General features: G+C 43.4%; 1 protein-coding gene across 1 annotated transcript in view; it reads left to right on the top strand.

The window, feature by feature from the left end:
* Window positions 1-20309, top strand: part of LOC133957106 (ERC protein 2-like) — a 143959-nt gene that overhangs the window by 32005 nt on the left and 91645 nt on the right. The window contains exons 7-8 of the mRNA XM_062392539.1: window positions 814-981; window positions 17802-17939. Of these exons, the coding sequence (XP_062248523.1) occupies window positions 814-981; window positions 17802-17939 (306 nt within the window). The remainder of the gene's footprint in view (window positions 1-813; window positions 982-17801; window positions 17940-20309) is intronic.

Genomic DNA, 20309 nt, shown 5'->3' with positions numbered 1-20309 from the left:
CGGCGCAGGACAGAACACTGAAATGTGTCCAATAAGAGGTTCTGGAGGGAGCTAAGACATCACTCAGCTCTCTGCACACGGCCAGGTTTTAATGTGCGAGTGTGAAAGTGTGTGAGCGGCCTGATCTGTGGCAGCGCTGGCTCAATCACACAACGCTCTCAGTAACAAATGATGGGACGTGCTCCAGGCTCCTTCTCCCTTTCACTGCATCAGTCCACGGCGGTTCACATTATGGTACATTAGGCCAGAGAGGCACTTTTACTACTTCCATGTGTCAACAAGTTAATGTGTTGAGACCTGTCAGGAGAATATGTTGGACACGTCAGTTCCAGTGTTAAACAATAACACACACTGGGGGGAAAAGGGTGGAAGCGTTTCTGATCATTTTTCTGTACTTCTTTTGCATTTTGACCTCTGCCAAGGATCTTTTTGTTGTTTGTAAGCCAGATTACACATAAACAACTGAATTGTTTCCCATGAAACTTGGTGGAAGGGTACGACATGCGTAGAGAAGAACCCATAAAATGTTGGTACAGATCTTGATCATGGGCTGGAGCCAGATTTTCTTTCTTTCTTGAACATTGCAAGATCATTTTCTGAGTTTCCCCCTCGGCGTAATTCCTGGATCTAGATAGAAATAACCAAGCACATTAAGAAAACTGATATCTAAGACTGTGTGGAATTGGCTTTTCTCTTTCTGTCAATCTTGTCGACTAGCCTTAGTATTTTTCTGAAATCATCTGTCGGTCTAACTCTCTATTTGATCTGCTTACATGCGCTTAACTTCCTCAGTCTTCCTTCTGGTTTTTGTAGGTAGATGCTCTGCGGGTGCGTCTGGAGGAGAAGGAGCAGTTGCTGACGAAGAAGACCAAGCAGCTGCAAGACTTGACCGAGGAAAAGAGCACACTGACCGGAGAGATCAGAGACATGAAGGACATGCTGGACGTCAAGGAGAGGAAGGTCAATGTCCTGCAGAAGAAGGTACGTGAATGTAATTATGAAGTCTTTTTTTTTGGACAATTCTTACCGTACACGTTGGGTATGCATCTCTGAATGAATGCTGATGTTACTGTGTGTCTGCTGGATGTGGGCACTACGTCCCCCATGTTATACCATGATAATGACTTGTGAGGTAATTATGCCATGTTATCAGTTGTTTTGCCCAAAACAACAAATTAATACCGCTTCAATAAAGTACAAAAAGGTTACGTGAGGTTTCAAGTTTTATTTCAACAAGAAATATATCGGTAAACTAAAGTGTAGATATTTGATTATATTAGGTCCGTTGGCCACATCAGGTAACTTCCCCTCTAAATTTGTAAAATGTGTCATTGAATGTGTGTGAAGTGTCTGCTACTCACACTCCATCATTGTCAGATATGGTGAATACACACACACCTGCTCACATACACACACACCTGCTCACACACACACACGCCTACTTGCATGGCATGCCTCTGAGCCTTTAATGACTTTTATAAGGTTAGCCATTTAGACAGGGCCTGTGGCCACCTGTGGTGCGCAGGTTGGCAATTCCTCTATAGACCAATTACACACACGTAAAGGTCCCCTCCCAACTTCCTTGTTTCCTCTCATGTCCTCAAATTGGATCCCCCCCCCCCCGCCCTCCCCCTTGCTGAGCTGAATGAAAAAGTGCTCCAAAGGTCACATGCAGTGCCATCGGTGTGTGTATGAATATGTTCAAATCTATATTTTATGTTGATGTGACCTCCAGTTGTTTCTGTGTGACACATTTCAACGTGACCTTTCTGTGTACCCTATACTGGGTTAGGGTTAGGGTGCTGTACTCCCACCTATAGCTTCTCAACTGTAGCACTTAATAAGCCTGTTTGAGCTGTTAAACAGGGCTTACCATCGTTTAATTCATGTTTGATGTCAAATTGATTGTCAGGCCATTTTGCAGGGGGTTCATGGTTTTACGGTATCTAAATGGAAGACTTGATATCTCAGTGTGTAGTTGTTCTGTGTTGCTTTTTAGCATCAGTTTCCCTTCTGGCTCCACTTTGCTATTTTGTTTGTGCTGTTTCCAGTTGTGTTGATGGCTGGTTACTCACAGTTTACAGAACGGCTTCCTCTTTCTATCTCTGTGTGTTTCTCATTTTCTTCTCTTTGTCTCTGCAGTACACTTACGACTTAACAGACAAACTAATAAACCCTCCTCCCAGTAAACATTTATCTTAAATTAAGCACCCAGAAAGGACTAGCACCTTTTGAAAGCATTAAAAGGACTTTAATACAGAACAGTATGTCTTAAACATTCCAGAGCTGGTTCTTATATGTGTTAATGTAAGATGAATGACAGAAGTCTTACTTGAATGAAGAAACAGGTATTTTTTACATTAGGACCCGACAGGTGTTTCACTCCATTAGCCACGCTGTATACACTGACTGCAATCTGATTGGTTTTCCATGCTTCCTATTTCCCATCAATCCCAGTGGGCTATAACTTACAGTGCTGCGTCCCAGGGGAAACGCAGGAGTGGAGCAAAGAGTCATAGCTTGTTTCCTTTCTGCGCTTCAGACTCTATAAGTTACCACTGGCTTATTATAAAACAAACCGACAAGCTCCGGGTGTGTTTGCAGAACGTATGACGTTCTCTAGAGACACAAATCCAAATGCCAAGCATGAATGTCCGAACTAAAGGGGGATTCTTCAGCGATGATGCTGATCTTGCATCCAGCAAATCAACCGTGATGAGGATGACCTGGATGAAGCAGCTTAAATTAGATTTGCCGTTCTCCGATTTGGCACAATTTAGTCTTTGCTGTCCACCAAAGCTCAAATAGCTCATCTGAACAGGTCCTTTCATCATCAGGACATTTTAAAATGCAAGTAGACTGATTCTGATTCTGAGTAAAACTTCAGTTGCCACATCAATATAATGTTGGAACGAGGACAATATTTTTGGGGGTAGAGGATAACCATGATTGCAAAAAATATTAGTATTTTCATTTATTTTTACCACATCAGTGAGAATCAGCCTTTTTTACGTGATTAGTGTTTTCACCAACAAATTTGAATTTTCATGTAAGAAATTATTAATTTATTCAAACTAGTGCAGTGGATGGTCTAAACCTGCCTGTTTGTAATGAGCTGTTTGTTTGGCCCGTGCTGATGCTGGTGGCAGCTTTCTTTCTAGTGACCTGCAGTAGTTGAGCAGTGGGAAGTAAAGAGCAGCTGCTGGACTCAGAGTTTGCTGAAACTAGAATCCGGATGTAAAATCAATACGATACTCAACCCAAATTGGATTATATTAACGCTCAATGAATTCAATTTTATAAATTGCGAGTGAAAATATAAATTTTGCTTCAATCCTCACTATTGAAATGACTGCTCTTCTTCTTAGAAACTCGTCAGCCAGGTCGGTTGTGATGTCTGATTTCTTAGTTTCAAGCTCCATGTGTGCATCAAAGCAGGCAATCTCCTAGGGTCCTGAAGTTGGAGGCCGCCCCTCAGAATGGTTAATGTGCGAGAAACTGTAACGACACCGTGACCCCTAACGAGGCCTTGTGCCGCCAACTCTCTGACAAAAGCTTACTAATTTTACAGGTTTAAGGACTACAATGTCTATCAGGCATCACCGGGCTCAGTTTGGTTCGAAGTAGACCCCCATAGTGCGGTTTTGCCCGGGGCCCACAAAATCCCTTGGAACACACCTCAGTGCTCATGCAACAGCAGAACGCTACACTGTGCCTCATTCGGATATTCAGTTACAGGATTTACATTGTGATCCTCCAGGAACAAATCCACTTGTCAAAATGCTGTCGACAGGAACTCTTGTCGAGGACTCTTTTTTTCACGTTGGCAGTAATTCCAATAAAATCTGTTAACAGTGTGGGTCTGTGGATTACTCAGTAACACACACACAGCCACAGATGTTGCTTAATTGTTTTTCAAATGTGTTTTTTCTCAATGCTGCGAGCTGCGCAAATGAAATTACAGTCAACTGTTGTATTTTGGTGGCGCCAGCAAAATTGGACAAATAGGACCCACTAGAAATAATATGGCTAGACCCCTGGAGGACAGGAGAAAATATGTTTCTTGTAATTTGGGTTTACTGACCCTATAATGTGTTATGACTGATCGTCGCATGATTTTATTTATAAAACCAACTTTGTTTTGGTGACTTTGTTCAAATGGAATTCAAAACTCAAATCACAGTTTAAAATGCTGTAACACCTGGACCGTTAGCTACGATTTAGTACAACTCAAATTTTCCGTTTCCCAAGCTATAACTTCCAGATCTGTATACAATTGGAAGACGAGTGCAGTATGGAATCTGTCGTCTAATAAGTTATTGCATTCCAGTTGTAGAACACATAGTCTGTCCCTGCGTCGTTGAACTTTTGATCTAAATTTAAAAGCCACATTTCCCCCACTAGAATAGCAACTTCTTATGATATAATGAACCATTCAAGATAAAAATGTATTTTAAGATTAGGAATAAAATTGTAGAAAAAGTTTTGTGAACTTTTATATAAAACCTTGCTGTCTATAAGTACTACTTTTTATTTAATGGCATAATCAGATGGGGTTAATCTGAGATCATTTGAAAGTAAATTCAGTGGTAGAACTTTTCTTATTAGATTATCAACTCATCTATTTTAGGGTTTAAGATGACACATCCCACTCACATCCACAAACTCCCAGAGGTGGGACCAAGTCATTTTTTTGCAAGTCCCAAGTAAGTCTCAAGTCTTTGCCCTCAAGTCCCGAGTCAAGTCCCAAGTCAAGACAGGCAAGTCCCGAGTCAAGTCCAAAGTCAAGACTGACAAGTCTCAAGTCAAGTCCAAGTCCTGCAGTTTGAGTTTCGAGTCTTTTCGAGTCCTTTTGATCACTGAGTAATTATATATTTACACAGATCATGTATGCTTTTAAAATCTATATTTATTTATTTATTAAAACAAGTGCAATTGAAATTACAGAAAAAAATTGTGCCAACATTGCACTTCCCTATTGCACTATTAACCAGTCATTTTTAACATTTAACTCATATTTTGCAAGAATATTCTTCATTTTAAACCACTCCTACAGAATGAACACATTTGAAAAAACAAGTGTAACTGTAATTATTTGTACGAAAGTGCTAACATTGTATATTGCATTTTAACTAGTTCCACAGCAGTTTCTGTCCTGTCCTGTGTTTATCTCAACTCATTTATCTCACCTCATATTGTCTGTGTGTGTGTGTACATGTGAGAAACATAACAAATACATGAACATGAACATTTCTGTCCTGTCCTGTGTTTATCTCATCTCATTTATCTTACCTCATATTGTCTGTGTGTGTATGTACATGTGAGAAACATAACAAATACTTGAACATAACAATGTTGTGCTCGATGGGGACGTAGTATGATTCCACCCAGTGCCGCTGCGAGCCATTTTGGTGCCCTAAGCATAACTCCTCTATGATTACATTAAATAATCAATAAGTACAAACAAGAATAGTCAATCTTCTTTAACTTTTTTTGAGCAATTTAATCTATCTCTTGTTCTGCCTTTTTTGTGATAAACATGGCTAAAAGGTACCTAATATTTCTATACTGAAATAATATCGGCATTATAATTGTAAGCTAATTTATTTAATGACGTTATTGTTGAGGGTTGATTTGTATTTCCGGTTTTAAGTGGGTGTTGGTAGTGACTCTTATTTTGAAAGGGGGTTTTAAAGGAAGTGGGTGCTGTGATGAGTGAAGTTGTAAAATGAACGGAGAATAAACGGGTGTGCTGTCCCGAGCGCAGGACCTGCTCTCGTGTCCTTTGTCGGCTGAAGCCGGACTTATGATACAACCAAACGCTCGGCTACATAATTATTATAACTATGATAATTTTTCAGTTGCTTTTTTTTGGTGCCCCCTCAGGACTTGGTGCCCGACGCACAGCGCGTAGTGGGCGTTTTGGGAGCGGCGGCGCTGCACACACAGACGCACACAAACACGATGACAGATACAGAGCGCTCCTTAATAACATACTTTTTAATCTTGTGTTTTGGGGAAAGGACCAAGTCTTATCAAGTCAAACGGCTCAAGTCCAAGTGAAGTCACGAGTCATTGATTTTGAAGTCCAAGTCGAGTTGCAAGTCTCTTTACATTTTGTCAAGTCGAGTCTAAAGTCATCAAATTCATGACTCGAGTCTGACTCGAGTCCAAGTCATGTGACTCGAGTCCACACCTCTGCAAACTCCTTATCTTCACTGCAATCTTCATTGAAGTCATTGGGATTTCTTGAATCATATTGTTTCCGGGTTGTCCGTTCGTCCCATTCCCGTCTCAGGTATGCCTTCAGAGAATTTATTCAAATTTGGTACAAATATTCACTTGGACTCCAGGTCAATGTCACAGTGACCTCACTTCCCTGTGAATGGGATATATTCGTACTGCCCGTAGATAACTATTTTTTACTGCCTTTTTTAGCCTCACACTCTTGGATGTATGTATTGCCACACACTTACTTCAGTAAAACCACACTTTAATGTGTGAAATATCTTTGACTTTGTAGTAGACTTTTAACAATTATTTCTCCTTTCTCTTTAATTCAGCTAGGAATACTTTAAATATAATTAGAGGCCATTACAGTGCAACACTGCAGAGACTGAACTAAAGTTCGCTGTGCATCACTCATTGATGCCCTATGCTCTGTCGCTGGAAATTGGAGTTTGATCTTTTCCTACAGGCTTCTCCGGGGACAGTAACAATGACTCAAGGCAAGGCACCATGATGTCATAGCTGTAGTTGAACCCATTATTATCATTACTACATTGATCCTAATAGTCAGAAGGCTGAATTTAACATAAAAATAATGAGGACCTCGACTTCAAATTTAAGAAAAAGTAACATGCGTATGCTCGGCTTTCGCGACCATTTTTCAAACGTACGCATCGCAACACAGAACAGTGGAAGCTCTGTTTCTGCCCTTGGTCTACGAGACCGTGACCAATGCATAATGATGGATTTATTTATTTATTTTTTCATATTTGGTTCCCCTTTTTTTTCGCTGGGGGGGCAGGGGTGTGGGAGGTACACATGCAGGGCCGGTTGTGGTGCGGTTTTGGCATACATGCGTTATTCATGTTCAAACACTGTGGTCGTCTCAATCCATATTCATGCTTTTAAAAAGCCCGGCTGCGTGCTCGCAAGTATAGTATCCCCTATCGTGTTCCCTTCCTATAGCAACCACAGACGGGGAGATTCGATTACGTGTGCTAGGACCATGCAGGGCGATATGTGCATGTGTCTACACAGAAGGAATCCCTGTACACAACTGTGTGTGTTAGTTATGATAGTGTCTAACGGGTCAGACTTTCCCAGCCCTGGTTCATTGCAAAATCTTTCAGCCCTTCCTCTGGACCTGTGTCATCGCTGGCTCGGGCCAGTGTCACTGGTTTGTTGAAGAAAAGAAGAGAGAGGGGACAAAGATAAAGAGATAAACCGAGATGTTCCCTGGTCTTCTACATTTCCTTCTCTGACTGTTCACATTGTATTAATTTTAGCACTGATGCATATAGTGACCAGAAGTGCTTCATGTTCACGCAGAGGAAAATTATTCCAACATTGGTCTCACATTGATGTGAATGAGTTTGTGTCTAGAAATGAACTCATTTATACAAAATTCATATGCAGCTGAGTCAGTTAAGACAACATTTGAAACTGATGCATTAAGAAGAATGCTATACTTCGTTTGTGGCATCTGGTCGTTGATCAGCGTCAAAGAGCACAAGTCCCAGTGCTGCTCATCAACCTCCTCTGGCTACCTATGGCTGCCTGAGTCAAATTGAAGTTACTAATGCATGATGACGGAGCGACTTCTGGGTCTGAACCCAAGTACTTGAACTCAATCACATGAAGTTATGCTCCTTCTCGTCCACTCTGTTCCTCCAAGGAACGCCGTCTGGCTTTTTTCTGCCTCCTAACAAGGCAAGGCTGTTGCCCTCTGTGGTTCCCTGACGGTGGAATGAGCTTCTCCTCTCCTCTGAGAGCAATGTACCTTCTAACAACTCTCACACACCAATATGTCTGTATCTCATTGGGTTTCCCTCCGGCGCTGTCTTTTGGAACAGATTACTTCAAAGTCTCCTACAATGCTAAGTCTTTAGTGTTGCCTTTCAGCTGTAAGTCATTCGTGATGAAAGTCTCCCCGTTTCACACTTAACTCTCTCTGATCAAATAAAGGCATGACGGCTTGTTTCAAATGGAGTTCTTTTTTCCGGGTCTGTTTCATATACGGACGCGGCAAATCCATTTCTTTACAGATGGATAGAGATGTCACTGCAGGCATGGGAGGAAGGGATCTCAGAGATCCTGGGACAGTGGAGAACTCTTGACTGCAGGAGCATGTTCCTGTGTAGGTCCATGTGTGTGATCCTGATAGATCGGTGATGAGGCCACCAATGCCTTTCATCCTAATGGATTCCATCTGACCAATCACAGTGCAGAGACGTGGCTACAGATAAGCCTGCTGGAGCTGGGGAGGTTCCGGTAAACAGCCGGTAATAGCCCCCCCCCCCCCCCCCCCCCATGTCCCCCCCCCCCCCCATGTCCCCCTCTGCTCCTATCAGCAATCAGCCGAGGTTAATGGTGACGGCCCGGGGCTGGTTGATTGGAGCCAGGCTACACATCAGTCAAGACGAACCCGGCGTTGGGCCATATTTCCGACTGCAGCTATTCAAGTCCATCTTCTGCCTGACCACCGCGGGCGCGCAGATCAGACTGCACATTCATTCTATCCGAAATCTTTGATGACTCTCCGGCTTGATGAAGACGTTGAACTTGACTGCGTCCTGATAATGACACAAGCCATCACTCAGGCCGACCCGGCGTGACCCAACCTGTCGGCAGACCACTGTGAGTGTTCTGTACGGAAAGAGCTCAGACAGGCACTTCAGTGTCTGTTCAGCCCTCTCAGATAGAAGTGAGTCACAGTTTGACTCTTTGGTGTCTGAGTTGAACCATATGAGTCTTTGCTGTATTTGACCTGTTTGACCACATCTTTATAAAGTGGAGCTGGTTCCAGGTTCCAGTCACACAGCTGGGTGGCCAGAAACCTTCTTTTTTCTTTCTTTTGTGTCTCTCTAGCTCTCTCTCTCTCTCCCTCCCTCTCTCTCTCTCTCTCTCTCTCTCTCTCTCTCGTTTCTTCTTTATTCCTTCCTTTCCTCCTGTCTTTCTGTCCCACTTTCTTTCTGTCCTACCTTCTTTCTTTCTTTCTTTCTCTCGGTCTCGCCTTCTTTTTTATTTCTCTGCTTCTTTCTCTTCCTTTCTTTCAGATCAAAGGGCTCCCATTCCCTCTCTCCAAAGAGGAGAAAAAGAAAAGAATTAATACTAATGGTGCTGGGAGCAGAGGAATAAAGCGTCGGGGTAATTACCCAGCAATCACAGCAGCATTCCGCAGCTGAGGGGGGCAGAGATAGGGTCTTGAGCCTAAAGAGCATGGACATGGATCAACTTGGCCGGCACACACACAGACACACTGAAGCTCACGTACAGCCCGGCTCACACAAGTGCAATCTGTCTTCATGGAACAGCCCCCTGCTCATTCTGCCCTGTGGTCGGCCAGGAGCAATCGCTATGAAAACAACGCTCTCTTCGTCCTGCTCGCCCTTTCTCTCCGTCAGTTTCTGCCCGTCTGCATCCCTTTGTATGTTGTGTGTGTGTGTGTGTGTGTGCGTAGGTGTCTAATTGATATGTATGAATGCAGTGGAGGGTCCGTGTGTGAATGACTTTCTGGAGGAATGTGCGGGGAGAGGGGGAGGACGTCTGCTTGTCATGTGTCTAAGTGCGGCCCCCATCGCCTGAACCTGGACCGACTTTCATAATAATCACAGCCTGATTGTGCATGTGTGTGTGTGTGTGTGTGTGTGTGTGTGTGTGTGTATTCCTCAGAGAACAGCACTGTATGTACAGAATAAGCCACATGTTACAATGGATGTATAAGGAATTAGGAAAGTGGAAGTGGTTTCCTGTTTGTACATGGATGTGTTCATATGCAAATGTCTTTATGCACATACTCAATCAGCGGTCCTCGTTTATCAGGCTATTTAAATATTTTTGTTCCAGTTATTAAGATTGATTAAAGTTTTTTGGGCCTTTGACTTTCCAGACATTTGACAAAAACATCATCCTAAACCACAGCCCAATTGTGTGAACACTATTTAAATAGAGAATCTTTTACTTAGCAATTCACCTTTACAGCCTTCGTTCTCGTGGGTCGTAGCCAAAACACCGATTTATTGCAGCCTATAGAAATAAATCAGGTGGATCTATCGCTGGCACTGCTTCTAAATGTGTTGTTGCATTCAAAACCATTAGCAATGTATTAATAATGCCCACAGATAGTTGATTTTTATGAAGAGATAATCATTGAGATGAGTTGCGTTCTATTTTATGCAGAATTAAATTTTGCATCAGTAGTTTTAACCCAAATGCTAAACTCAAACAATACAGTAAATGTTTGCTTCACGTTTGGCTGATGGCAGCTGCACTCATCTGTGGAGGAGCTATGGTCTGGAATTCCTTGGCTCCCTCCGACAGTTTTGTTTGCACTCAGATATTTTCTTTTCAATTTAGTTACATTTTATGGCACTTCTGTTTCAATTCTTTCATTTGGCACTCTATAAATGAAATAACCCTCATGCTATCTCGGCATTTTGGGGTTTCAGTTATAATATTGTGGGAAGTAGAAAAAAAATCCCCTCGTAAATTGAATGTATATGAACAAATTTGAGATAAATTTGTGTCATCCTGTGTATTTGTGTGCGTTGAGTCTGCTTCTTTCTCTGTATGCATCAAGTGCATGTCTGTCTGCTTTTGTGTTTGTGCTTCTGCATTCAAACGGGAGTGTGTGCCTCGACGGACACAGTGCACCTTTGTATTTCTTAATAGCCACTGGTGGTTAAGAGCAAAATGAATGTTGGGGCAGTCGAGAGGAAGTTGCTGCAAGAGTCACAGGTCTCGCTCGTAATCATTGTGAAACCCGTAGAAAACTCTGTCTCTTTCGATTGCCCCCACTTTGACATTTCTTTTTTCCATCTTGGCTGTCGGGAAGTCGATGACCTATTTAGATCCTTACTGTGCACGGCCCTTTTTTTGGTTTGGAGGTAGGAGGTTTGGTAGAGAGCAGCACAGCAGATTTACACAGACATGCAGATGCACATTTTTGGGCAGCTGTACCCAGCCCTCTACTGCAGTCAAGTTTTGTCCAACAGCAAAGAAAAATTATTTATCTGATTCCTTTAGCGGAGAGAGAGAGAGAGATGTTTCAACTGCTTCACACAAAAAAGAAAAAAAAAAACAGTTCTCTGACAGAATTAAAGAATGACTTTTTGCTTTACCTCGTTTAGACAAGTGCGGGTGATATCAGAACCTGAGCGTCGTACTTCTCGAGCCTCCCTTCCTTTTCTCCCCCTCTCGGGCACCACTCGTCTTATGAAGTCATTGTGATCCGTCGTTCCGGTCGATAACAGATGAGTAATGACGCCTGGAGCAAAGCAGCATGACATCAGGAAGGTCATCTCAGGGGAATTCGAGGAGAGGTGTCATTTGCCGCTTTAAAGGTCTCTGTATGTTCCTTCAGTTTCCCAAGAAGACGACTCAACAATTTTATGCTAAGCTGCTTATTCAAGGAAACGTTCAGCATGTAGAGTGTGTGTCTGTCTCAATGCTACGAGTCCAATCTCCGGCGCTGCTCTGCAAAGTGAGGTATTAAATATCAAATAGTTTACTTACTCAAAGGACTTTGGGTATTTGAGTCTCCTCATGTGGTCCGCGTGCCACTGAGCTGCCCTCACACACAGTGGACGCTCAGAAAACAAAAACATACCACAAACCCAACATTTCTCATTTTCAATAAACTCAGGAGTTTTGTGAAAGTGGATATTTTGGCCTGACGTCGAACTTTGCCACAGGGGGGCGCCAGCTTACACAGTATATCGATGCATCTGCAGTCCAGCGGTGTTGCTCATGCTGCTCCATCAGGCAGGGATGGGGTGGAGATGGTGGGAGGTGTTGGTAGAACAGGGAGGAGGGGGGGTTATAAGAAGAGCGTGTATCCACACCCTCCGCACTCTGGAAAGGTCACTGTCTTCCCCGAGCCTCGTGACCAGAGTGTGTTTTCTCTTTGAAGATCCGCAGCTGAGCGGAGGAAGTCCTTTATTAACCTGTGAATCAACAAGCTCTGGTGGCAGGAGATGAGAACAGCGTGCAGGTGTACATGTTTACAGTGCACTATTACAGACACAAACACGCATGCACGCCCCCACACACTCATGAACAAACATCAAATTCCAAGTTTAATATGTACATGTTTCACTTGGATCGGAGTGTGTGATTGTGGAGTACTTAGTAGCAGCATTAGATTTCCAGTACATGGTCTCTCATTAGGTTTCTGTTCGACAGTGACCTAGATTCCTCTGGGGAAGTACACACTATGTTACAACACATTGTTCAGTTTGTGGTTATTGTCCCACTGTGTGGCTCTATGTGTGTGTGTGTGTGTGTGTGTGTGTGTGTGTGTGTATACATGCACATATACGTGTCAGTGCCAGGATCTTTGGTTTTTACAACTGTCATAACATTTTCAGAGGCGATGACAAGCGCAGAGTAACGAGTTGCCTTTCAGAAAGGGCGACCAATTATTGTTTGGGTATTTTTATTGTTCCAAAAGCGATTGTATTTTTTATGGTGGTCACGCACCACGCTGGTCTCCTTTTGTGTTCGGCAGGAATGATTCTTCTCGGGGCCACAGAGTTCTGGGTCTTAGCCTGGATGGAAGACTGACGGGTCGGCCGAGTTTGTGGTTTGTGGCCGTTTTTAGATCACAATTTTTCTTCCGAGGGACACAGGGCCTGATACCATTTCCCTAAGTCCTCTCCTACTGCGTTAGAGCTCAGCTTGTCCCAATCACGATCATACAACACAGACTTGTGACCACAAGGCAACAGCGAGGCTCACATTGGGTTCATAAGCCCAGTGAACAGAGAAGGGAAATTGTTTTGTTGGCAGCTATTAACTTCTTAACCTGACATGAATGCACGTTAGCTTTTGACATCCTCCTACTTCACTGTAACGATCTTCCTCTTATTTCAGAGATAATAAATACCATATCTTCAAGTTTTGTTCCACCAGTTAACTGTCCAATTCTCCCCCTGATGTCACTAACTAATTAACAATTTATAAAAGCTTCACTATAATCAATTTTTGTTCCGATATTTTAACCTGCACAATATTAGTTTTCATGTCAGTACAACAATGATTTCTAAAATAATAGATGTAATTCCCCCTCTGTCCCTTTTTTATTGTTTTACCCCAACTGATCACCTTTCGGCTAGGTTGCCTTCAGACATGCAGTGACTTTCTCCAAAGGGGCTGAATGTGTGAACACAATAAGAGCCTACAGGACTTTCAGTGGACTGTCTCCAGCCGGCCCTGTAGAGACAAACTGATGACAGAACGCAGCAGGGAACATTCTGCAGGATTGAGAGTGGGCGCATTGATAACGTTTGCAACAAGCGACACAAAAAGAATAACCAAAAGTAAAAATATCTGCACGAATAATCAGTGCCACACGTTCAAGGCACTGAACGACTCCAGTGTCCAATGTTCTGCAAAACATTTCTGATCATACAGTGGATTTAATATGTTACATCCTGCCTCCTGCTTGCTGCACCGCCTCTCATCTGAATCTAAAAACGGCTTCAGTCGACTATTATACTGCAAAATCTTGTAATGTTTAAAAATCACTACTTTACTCTACTACTGAATTTTGCAGCTGTACCGTTCAAGTCAAGGTCAGTGGAAGGTACTCGTGCATCAACACTCCCAAGTTTCAGGGGAACCTGGTCCCGTCATATCAGCTGGTTGATAAAGTTATCAGAGTCCAAACAGCGTGGTTGTAAACAGTGGGGAGCCACATGCATGTGTGTGGGGGATGACTGAGAACGACGTCATCATTTTTCTCAAGAGGATACGCACACACACACACACACACACACACACACACACACACACTGAGACAGGCAGTCCACACACCGCAGTGCCTGGCCCATAGAGTCATGGTAGCTGCCTATCGTAGGTGGTCTGCTTCGGTGGGAGGTGTGTGTGGTTGCAGAGTGGGATGACATATACACAGCGGTTTAATGATAAAAGCTTCTGTGTGTGTGTGTGTGTGTGTGTGTGTGTGTACGAGTGTGTGTGAGAGAGCGACAGAGAGATGCAGGAGGGTAGTTTGAGTTAGCCTCATGCACTGAGAGATAAAATGAATGGCCGTCCTCATCATAACAACCAAGCTACTGGGGAGGGCCCCCCTCGCTTTCAAGAACAAAAAAAGGAAAAAGGAAAGACGTGCAGCTGCCCCGCGCCTCGCCTGTCCACAAAAGGCATTTCTCTTCTGAGAGAGTGTTTTCACTTTGAGAATTCTGATGGAATTCCTCGCCCTCTTTCCCACATCCGCGTCTCACGTGACTCGTTCTCACCCAGCGGCTGCGAGGGTTTAACGCCGTGTTTTCTCTGCACAATTTCACAGAGGGCCCGAGCAACGGAGCTAAATATTTCATCCAGTGGTTGTTGTTTTGCATGAGCGGGCCAAAGCAAACTTGGGCCTGGCGAAGAATGTAATCATTTATCTAAGACCAGAGGCGACGTGCTCCATCTGACCTGAAACAGGGCTCTGTGGTGCCCACGGGGACCGGGAGCAAGAGGATCTGCATGAGCGCAAATGTATATGATTTGGTGCGTGTTTAGAAAAAAAGCAAGGTATCACAATCTGCCGAGCTGCTAGCGGATATTTGTTTTTACTTCCTTCTGTGTTTACTGTTTGTTGAGATAAGCGCGTTGCAGCGTCTGCCTTGCGTGTACTGCGGGAGGGGTGGGGGGGTCACTTGTGCTTGATGAGGTGGTGAAGGTGAATGTTATAACACGTGAAGCTTCAGCCTGCAAGTGCCCACTGCCCTTGGAAAATAAATCATCAGCCTTCAACTAAAGAAACATAGGAGAATAAATCAAGCAGCCCATATAACCCTCGCCACTTTCACTTCCTCTCACTCAGTCTCTGCCCTAAAACTCCATCTTACACACCCATGGCCATAATGAACTGCTGGGAATTGTATCTGACTTTGGTAGTGTGAAGCTTTCCCATCATTCCCTGAAGGGTTTAATGTCCCTCTATCGCCTGTGCGCCGACCAATCAGAGCCTTCAGCTCGGTTGTGTAATGACTGTCATTAACCTATCAAGATCTGCCGTAGGGTACTGGTACTTGTACTTTTTTCCCACCCCCTCCTGCCGCTTTCTCTCCAACTTCTAAAAACCAAGATGTCTCCTTTAAGTCCTTGTTCTTGCCCTCCGGGGAGCAGAGAACACCAAAGTCTACAGTCTAATTGGATTCATTTGTAAAATAGCTGTGGAGATTTGGACATTATCTATCTATGTACCCATGACTGGAATGCAGCTTATTCTCCCCATTGGAGATTTTTTTTTTACCCCCGTCACCATTTCAGTTAAATGTGGTCTCTTGATGGCCTGAAGTGCTTTCCCTTGTTTTTATTGGATTCTCATGTTCATTAAATAATGGTTTCTTCTGTGCATGTGTCGCTCTCTCTCTTGCACAGCACAGTCCCTGATCTGAGGGGGGACCAGTTGGTTCAAATATGGTATTAATGTTTCTCGGTGGTGAGTGAATGGTGCTTTGTTTGTTTGTGGAAAAAAACACTGAGGAAGTCTGAGGAAATGCTCTGTGCAGGAATCTCAGGGGGTCTGTCGACTTTTCAAACAACGTTTTATTTTTAATCCATATTATATTAACTCATCATTTAAAGGAAAATGGAGTTTGCTTATGGTGGTTACGATAAAACACAAGCAGTCAGCATGTTCTGTCACCACTTGTGTTGTCCCTTTGTGAGTCCACTTGACAAAATGATGAATGCAACATGTGAGATCTTTTATATCTTTTACTTCAGGGTTCAGTGAAGGAAACAACTGACATAACTTTTTGGATGTGGAGCAAAGGTACAGAGAGAAGTGTTCTGGTTTCACGACTCGGTATCTGGAATGTCCAATGTTTTCATGGTGCCAGGTGGTCGGTGGACATGTTGACGGATCGCAATGCTGACAAACTCCTGGAAATGCCATCTCGACCGATGGACACAGCTTTTTTGAATAGTGTATATATTCTTAATTTGTTGATGTGCTCTGCTCTAGTGACGTCTCTTGCACATCTGTCCATCGAAGGTTCAGGAAAAAAGGACGTACAGATTGTTAAACCTTATGAGGCAACTTGTAATTTGTGAATATAGGCTGTACCAAGAAAATTGGATTTGGTTTGATTTGACTGCACGCTCCCTCACGGCTAACAACATCTGTGACTTTGTAACGTCTGACGTAAATTTGACGTCTTGTAGCGGCCTTTTATTGTGACCAGGCCGAGGCGCACCTGAACGTGGGAGTGCTCTCTAGCATGAATTTAAACAAATTTGTTAATGAAATTTAAGAGAAATAATCTATTGTGTGCTTCAAAAAATGACTACATCTTTATTTTAACTCCTTCGACTTTCATTGCGTTGCGCTGTGTTCTATTCCAGCTGCATCTGCTAGTGTTTTGCCTGGTACAGCTCGGGGCTTCTGGCTCTTTTTTGTGTGTGTGTTATAGTGTGTGTCCTTGTGTGCCTGGGTATTTGTCTTTGTGTACGTTTGTGTTCTGTTTTGCAAATGATCATCAGATAAAGGTTGTTGAACACCACAACTGGCTATTACACCACCACTTCAGCGACATGAGGTTAGCCACAGAGAGGCAGATGCAGAGACTCAGTGCTCTCTTTTAACGACCTCTGTGCACGGATTAAGGTCCACGGTGCAAGTGCACTCAGAGCGAGTCCAGATCCACTTCTGCCAGTTTAACGTCAGACAAAATGTTTTGTGCTAAGTCTCATACTAGGTGCAATCACTTTCCACTGCTAAAGATAGCAACACGCCTGAGAACACATCCTTTAAGCGCAACACGCCCATGGGCACTTAAGGGGTGTGTGGGCATTCGCTGTGTCATGGGCTCTGGATGGGAAATGACAACTGAGTCAGGGTCTGAAATCAGCAAAGAAACCCGTTTTGCCCTTGTGCCCTTTGTGGGCTGAAGCTGTTACAGTTTACCACTGTATTGTCAGACTGTCCAGTGTTTAAACTGCTGATGTGGGTAAAAAAAGCATTGAAACTAAAATTCTGTTTATGCTTAAGAAATCCTTCCTAATCAGGTCCAAATCTTAATACCACAACATGAGAAAAAAAATCAACTGTACAGGATATTACTGGAAACAATCTTGAAAGCGTGTGCCAATCGTGATGATTTAAAAAGAGCAAATAAACAACAAACAAAGGAACAAAGCTGTCATAACTGATAGAAACCAAGTGGGTTGATGCAGCCCGGCCTCGTGCTTCCTCCTCAGAGGCATGGTCGTTTACATCCTGCCACCAAGCTTTCGACTTAGAGGAAGAATTGACTTCTTCTTTCCCCATGAATCCATCCATAACATGTCTGTACGCGAGCTATACAGTGGAGGCTTTCATTGCTGCTCATCTTTTAGATGCCCGACCAGAGTGGAAGACATTACAGCAGGAAATTGAAGAATGCAGCCAGAGGCTGAGCCCACTGTTCATGGTCTAGGTTCATCTTCTCGATGAATCAGTGGCCAATGGAATAATTTCTGTTGGTGGCACTCTGTGATTCTTTTACTCTCTTTGATTGTTTTGTGCTTGTTTCACATCAACATGCTGCTAATCGTGTTCTCTGTCCTTCTTTCTCCAGATTGAGAACCTGCTGGAGCAGTTAAAGGATAAAGACAAACAGCTGGCTGGGTTGAGGGAAAGGGTCCAGGGCCTGCAAACCGACTCCAGTAACACAGACACAGCCCTGACCACACTGGAGGAGGCTTTATCAGAAAAGGTACAGAACAAAGTGAGGGATGGGGGGCGGGGGGGCATTGCTCTGTTGTTGAATGAAGGGTGTGGGAGCAATGCTGTTGATGGAGAGGCTGAAGCTTGTTTGTCAGATGTTGACAATAAAAACTCACAAAGAAACCATTAGACCACCACTTGGCCTGGGAAGGTATGGAAATCTTTACGCATTGGGGCACACTTGTCTTTCAGGAAGCTGGTCTACGGCGCACAGCTTAATTAAGTTGCATGCTTTGCTATGACTCACTGCCATCATTTACAGACACAGCCCTCTAATTTATAGACCTTGGACCACACTAGATGAAAAACAGTAAGGGGGAGATGGAGGCACAGGAAGAAGGGAGGTCTAAGGTGAACATAGACAGAGGATTAGTCCCTGTCTCTAGCTGCGCTGAACATAGGGAGGGAATGATCTATAGAATAAGAGGAGGATAGAAGTTTCTGAAAGGGGGAGGGAGGGAAGAATGGAAAAGCCGAATGGCAGAAGAGGCACAGCTTTGATGGAAGAGGTGGCCTCGGAATTAAAGCAGGCAGAGGTCAAGGAATGCAAGGGTGGAGACAGAGTAAAAAATGAGTGACTTCTGCGAAGGCATATGGAAGAGGAAGAGAAAAAACAGAGCCGGAGAGAGAAATACATTTATGAAGAATTCAATTCAGCCAGAAACTCATATTGGAAAACATGAAGAAACTGTCAGATAGAGAGAGAGATAATGCAGACACGGTGTGATGTTACTTCTCAGAGGGGATATGTACATTCCAAGTCCAAGGGGTGTTTGAATAATATCGAGTTTCCTTCTTTATCAATTGGATTTAATTCCATACTTTATTTGCTAATACTCAGCAGGTATAAGCGCAGGTCTGCATGTGGCTTTATGCACAGAAAAGATGCACTGCAGCGAAAAACCATAGAGCTAAACCAGCCTGTGGTCCAAGGTGAAGTAAGACTTGCTCCACATGGGCGGATGGGTGAGTGAATGGATTGGATGTTGGTCGTAAACATTCAGTGTTTGTTGTTTTCTGGCAACGCGACGGAGCAGCTGGTCTCCATAAAGCCTCACCTCAACACTACTGAGCTATAGCAAGCCGCCACAAACCCTGGAAGATGAATGGCCGCTTTGGCGTTTTGTTTTCAGGAAAATGCACCGCGTTCAATCGCACAGGTCACTTACCCAATAAAAACCCCGTCGGTTTTACTGTATTCCCGAGGAAGCAAGTTACTTTCGAGAAGTTGGAACGCTGACGCAAATTCCTGCTTTGAATAATGGTGTTTTTTTCCCTCTCGTCTACACAAGCCTTTGGCGATGTGTTTATGGATTTGCACTCATGGTTACAGGGTGCCAGCGATGTCTAATTGAAGACAGGCTCGAAACGCAGGACAGGTTTGATGTTGCATTGTACTGACCATGACCGTGGAGATGTCAAACCCACGTCTGCGAGTGTACACACGCTACCTTGGACTGACTGGCATGATTTCAGAGTGGCTCCATCTTGCTCCGCTTTGTTGCGTGTTCAAAGTTGTTGGTACTGCAGTCTAAAAAATGATTGCAGTGCAGTCTAAAAATGGTTCCCATTTACGTGTTTGTTTGTACTGGAGGCTAAAAGATGGATGCTGGTTTACATTTTGTTAGCACTGGCTGCTGGTTAAGAGTTTGGAGAATTCCCACTTTGGACAGATGTGCATGTCCAACAGGACAGGGCTGGAAACTGGGCTGCCACAGTTTCATGTGGTCCAATGTACACACACTGTATTTGTGTACTTTTATTCCTTTGGATTTGTTATTGCATATTCCTGTTTGTAACAATAGGTTAAGTTGTCGGTCAAGTGTGTTTTCATGTTAGGGAAGGAAGGAAAGTATTCAGAATGAATCCTCCATGCTAGAAATCCTGCATGTAGCGTTTGCAAACCAGTTTGTAAGGGTTTGGGTCTTAGTGTGTTGTTTGAAGCTGTTTTAAAGACATAGAGAATGTAAAGAAAATCCAAAGCTCAACCTCTCTTGTTAAACATGAATAAAATAGGATAACCAGATGTAAACAAAAGTTACTCCTAAGTGGAGGGAGTCATTTGCGCAGCCTGATGAAGTTGCTCCCCGAGGCGACACAGTAGCTCTTAACAGCATTTTAACTTAAAGTCTGTAAAGTCGATACAGTATCGGTGCTGAGTCAGCCAACAGCGCCTCCTTATAAGAAGTACTTTACGTCTGCATGTGTGTATTTATCGCTGCCTTGTTAGGCTATTTGTTCCTCTGTTTGTGTTGGATTTCATTTTATTCATTACACTGAATAAATATACCGTTCAATCAGGAATGGTGCTCACATCATTCTATTAATAGACTAGATGTTGGCTGATTTGTGTTTCGCT

This window comes from Platichthys flesus, chromosome 7 (assembly GCF_949316205.1).
Source record: "Platichthys flesus chromosome 7, fPlaFle2.1, whole genome shotgun sequence".
Classification (NCBI taxonomy): domain Eukaryota; kingdom Metazoa; phylum Chordata; class Actinopteri; order Pleuronectiformes; family Pleuronectidae; genus Platichthys; species Platichthys flesus.
The sequence above is the reverse complement of the archived record's forward strand: the minus strand, read 5'-3'. Positions and strand labels throughout refer to the sequence as shown.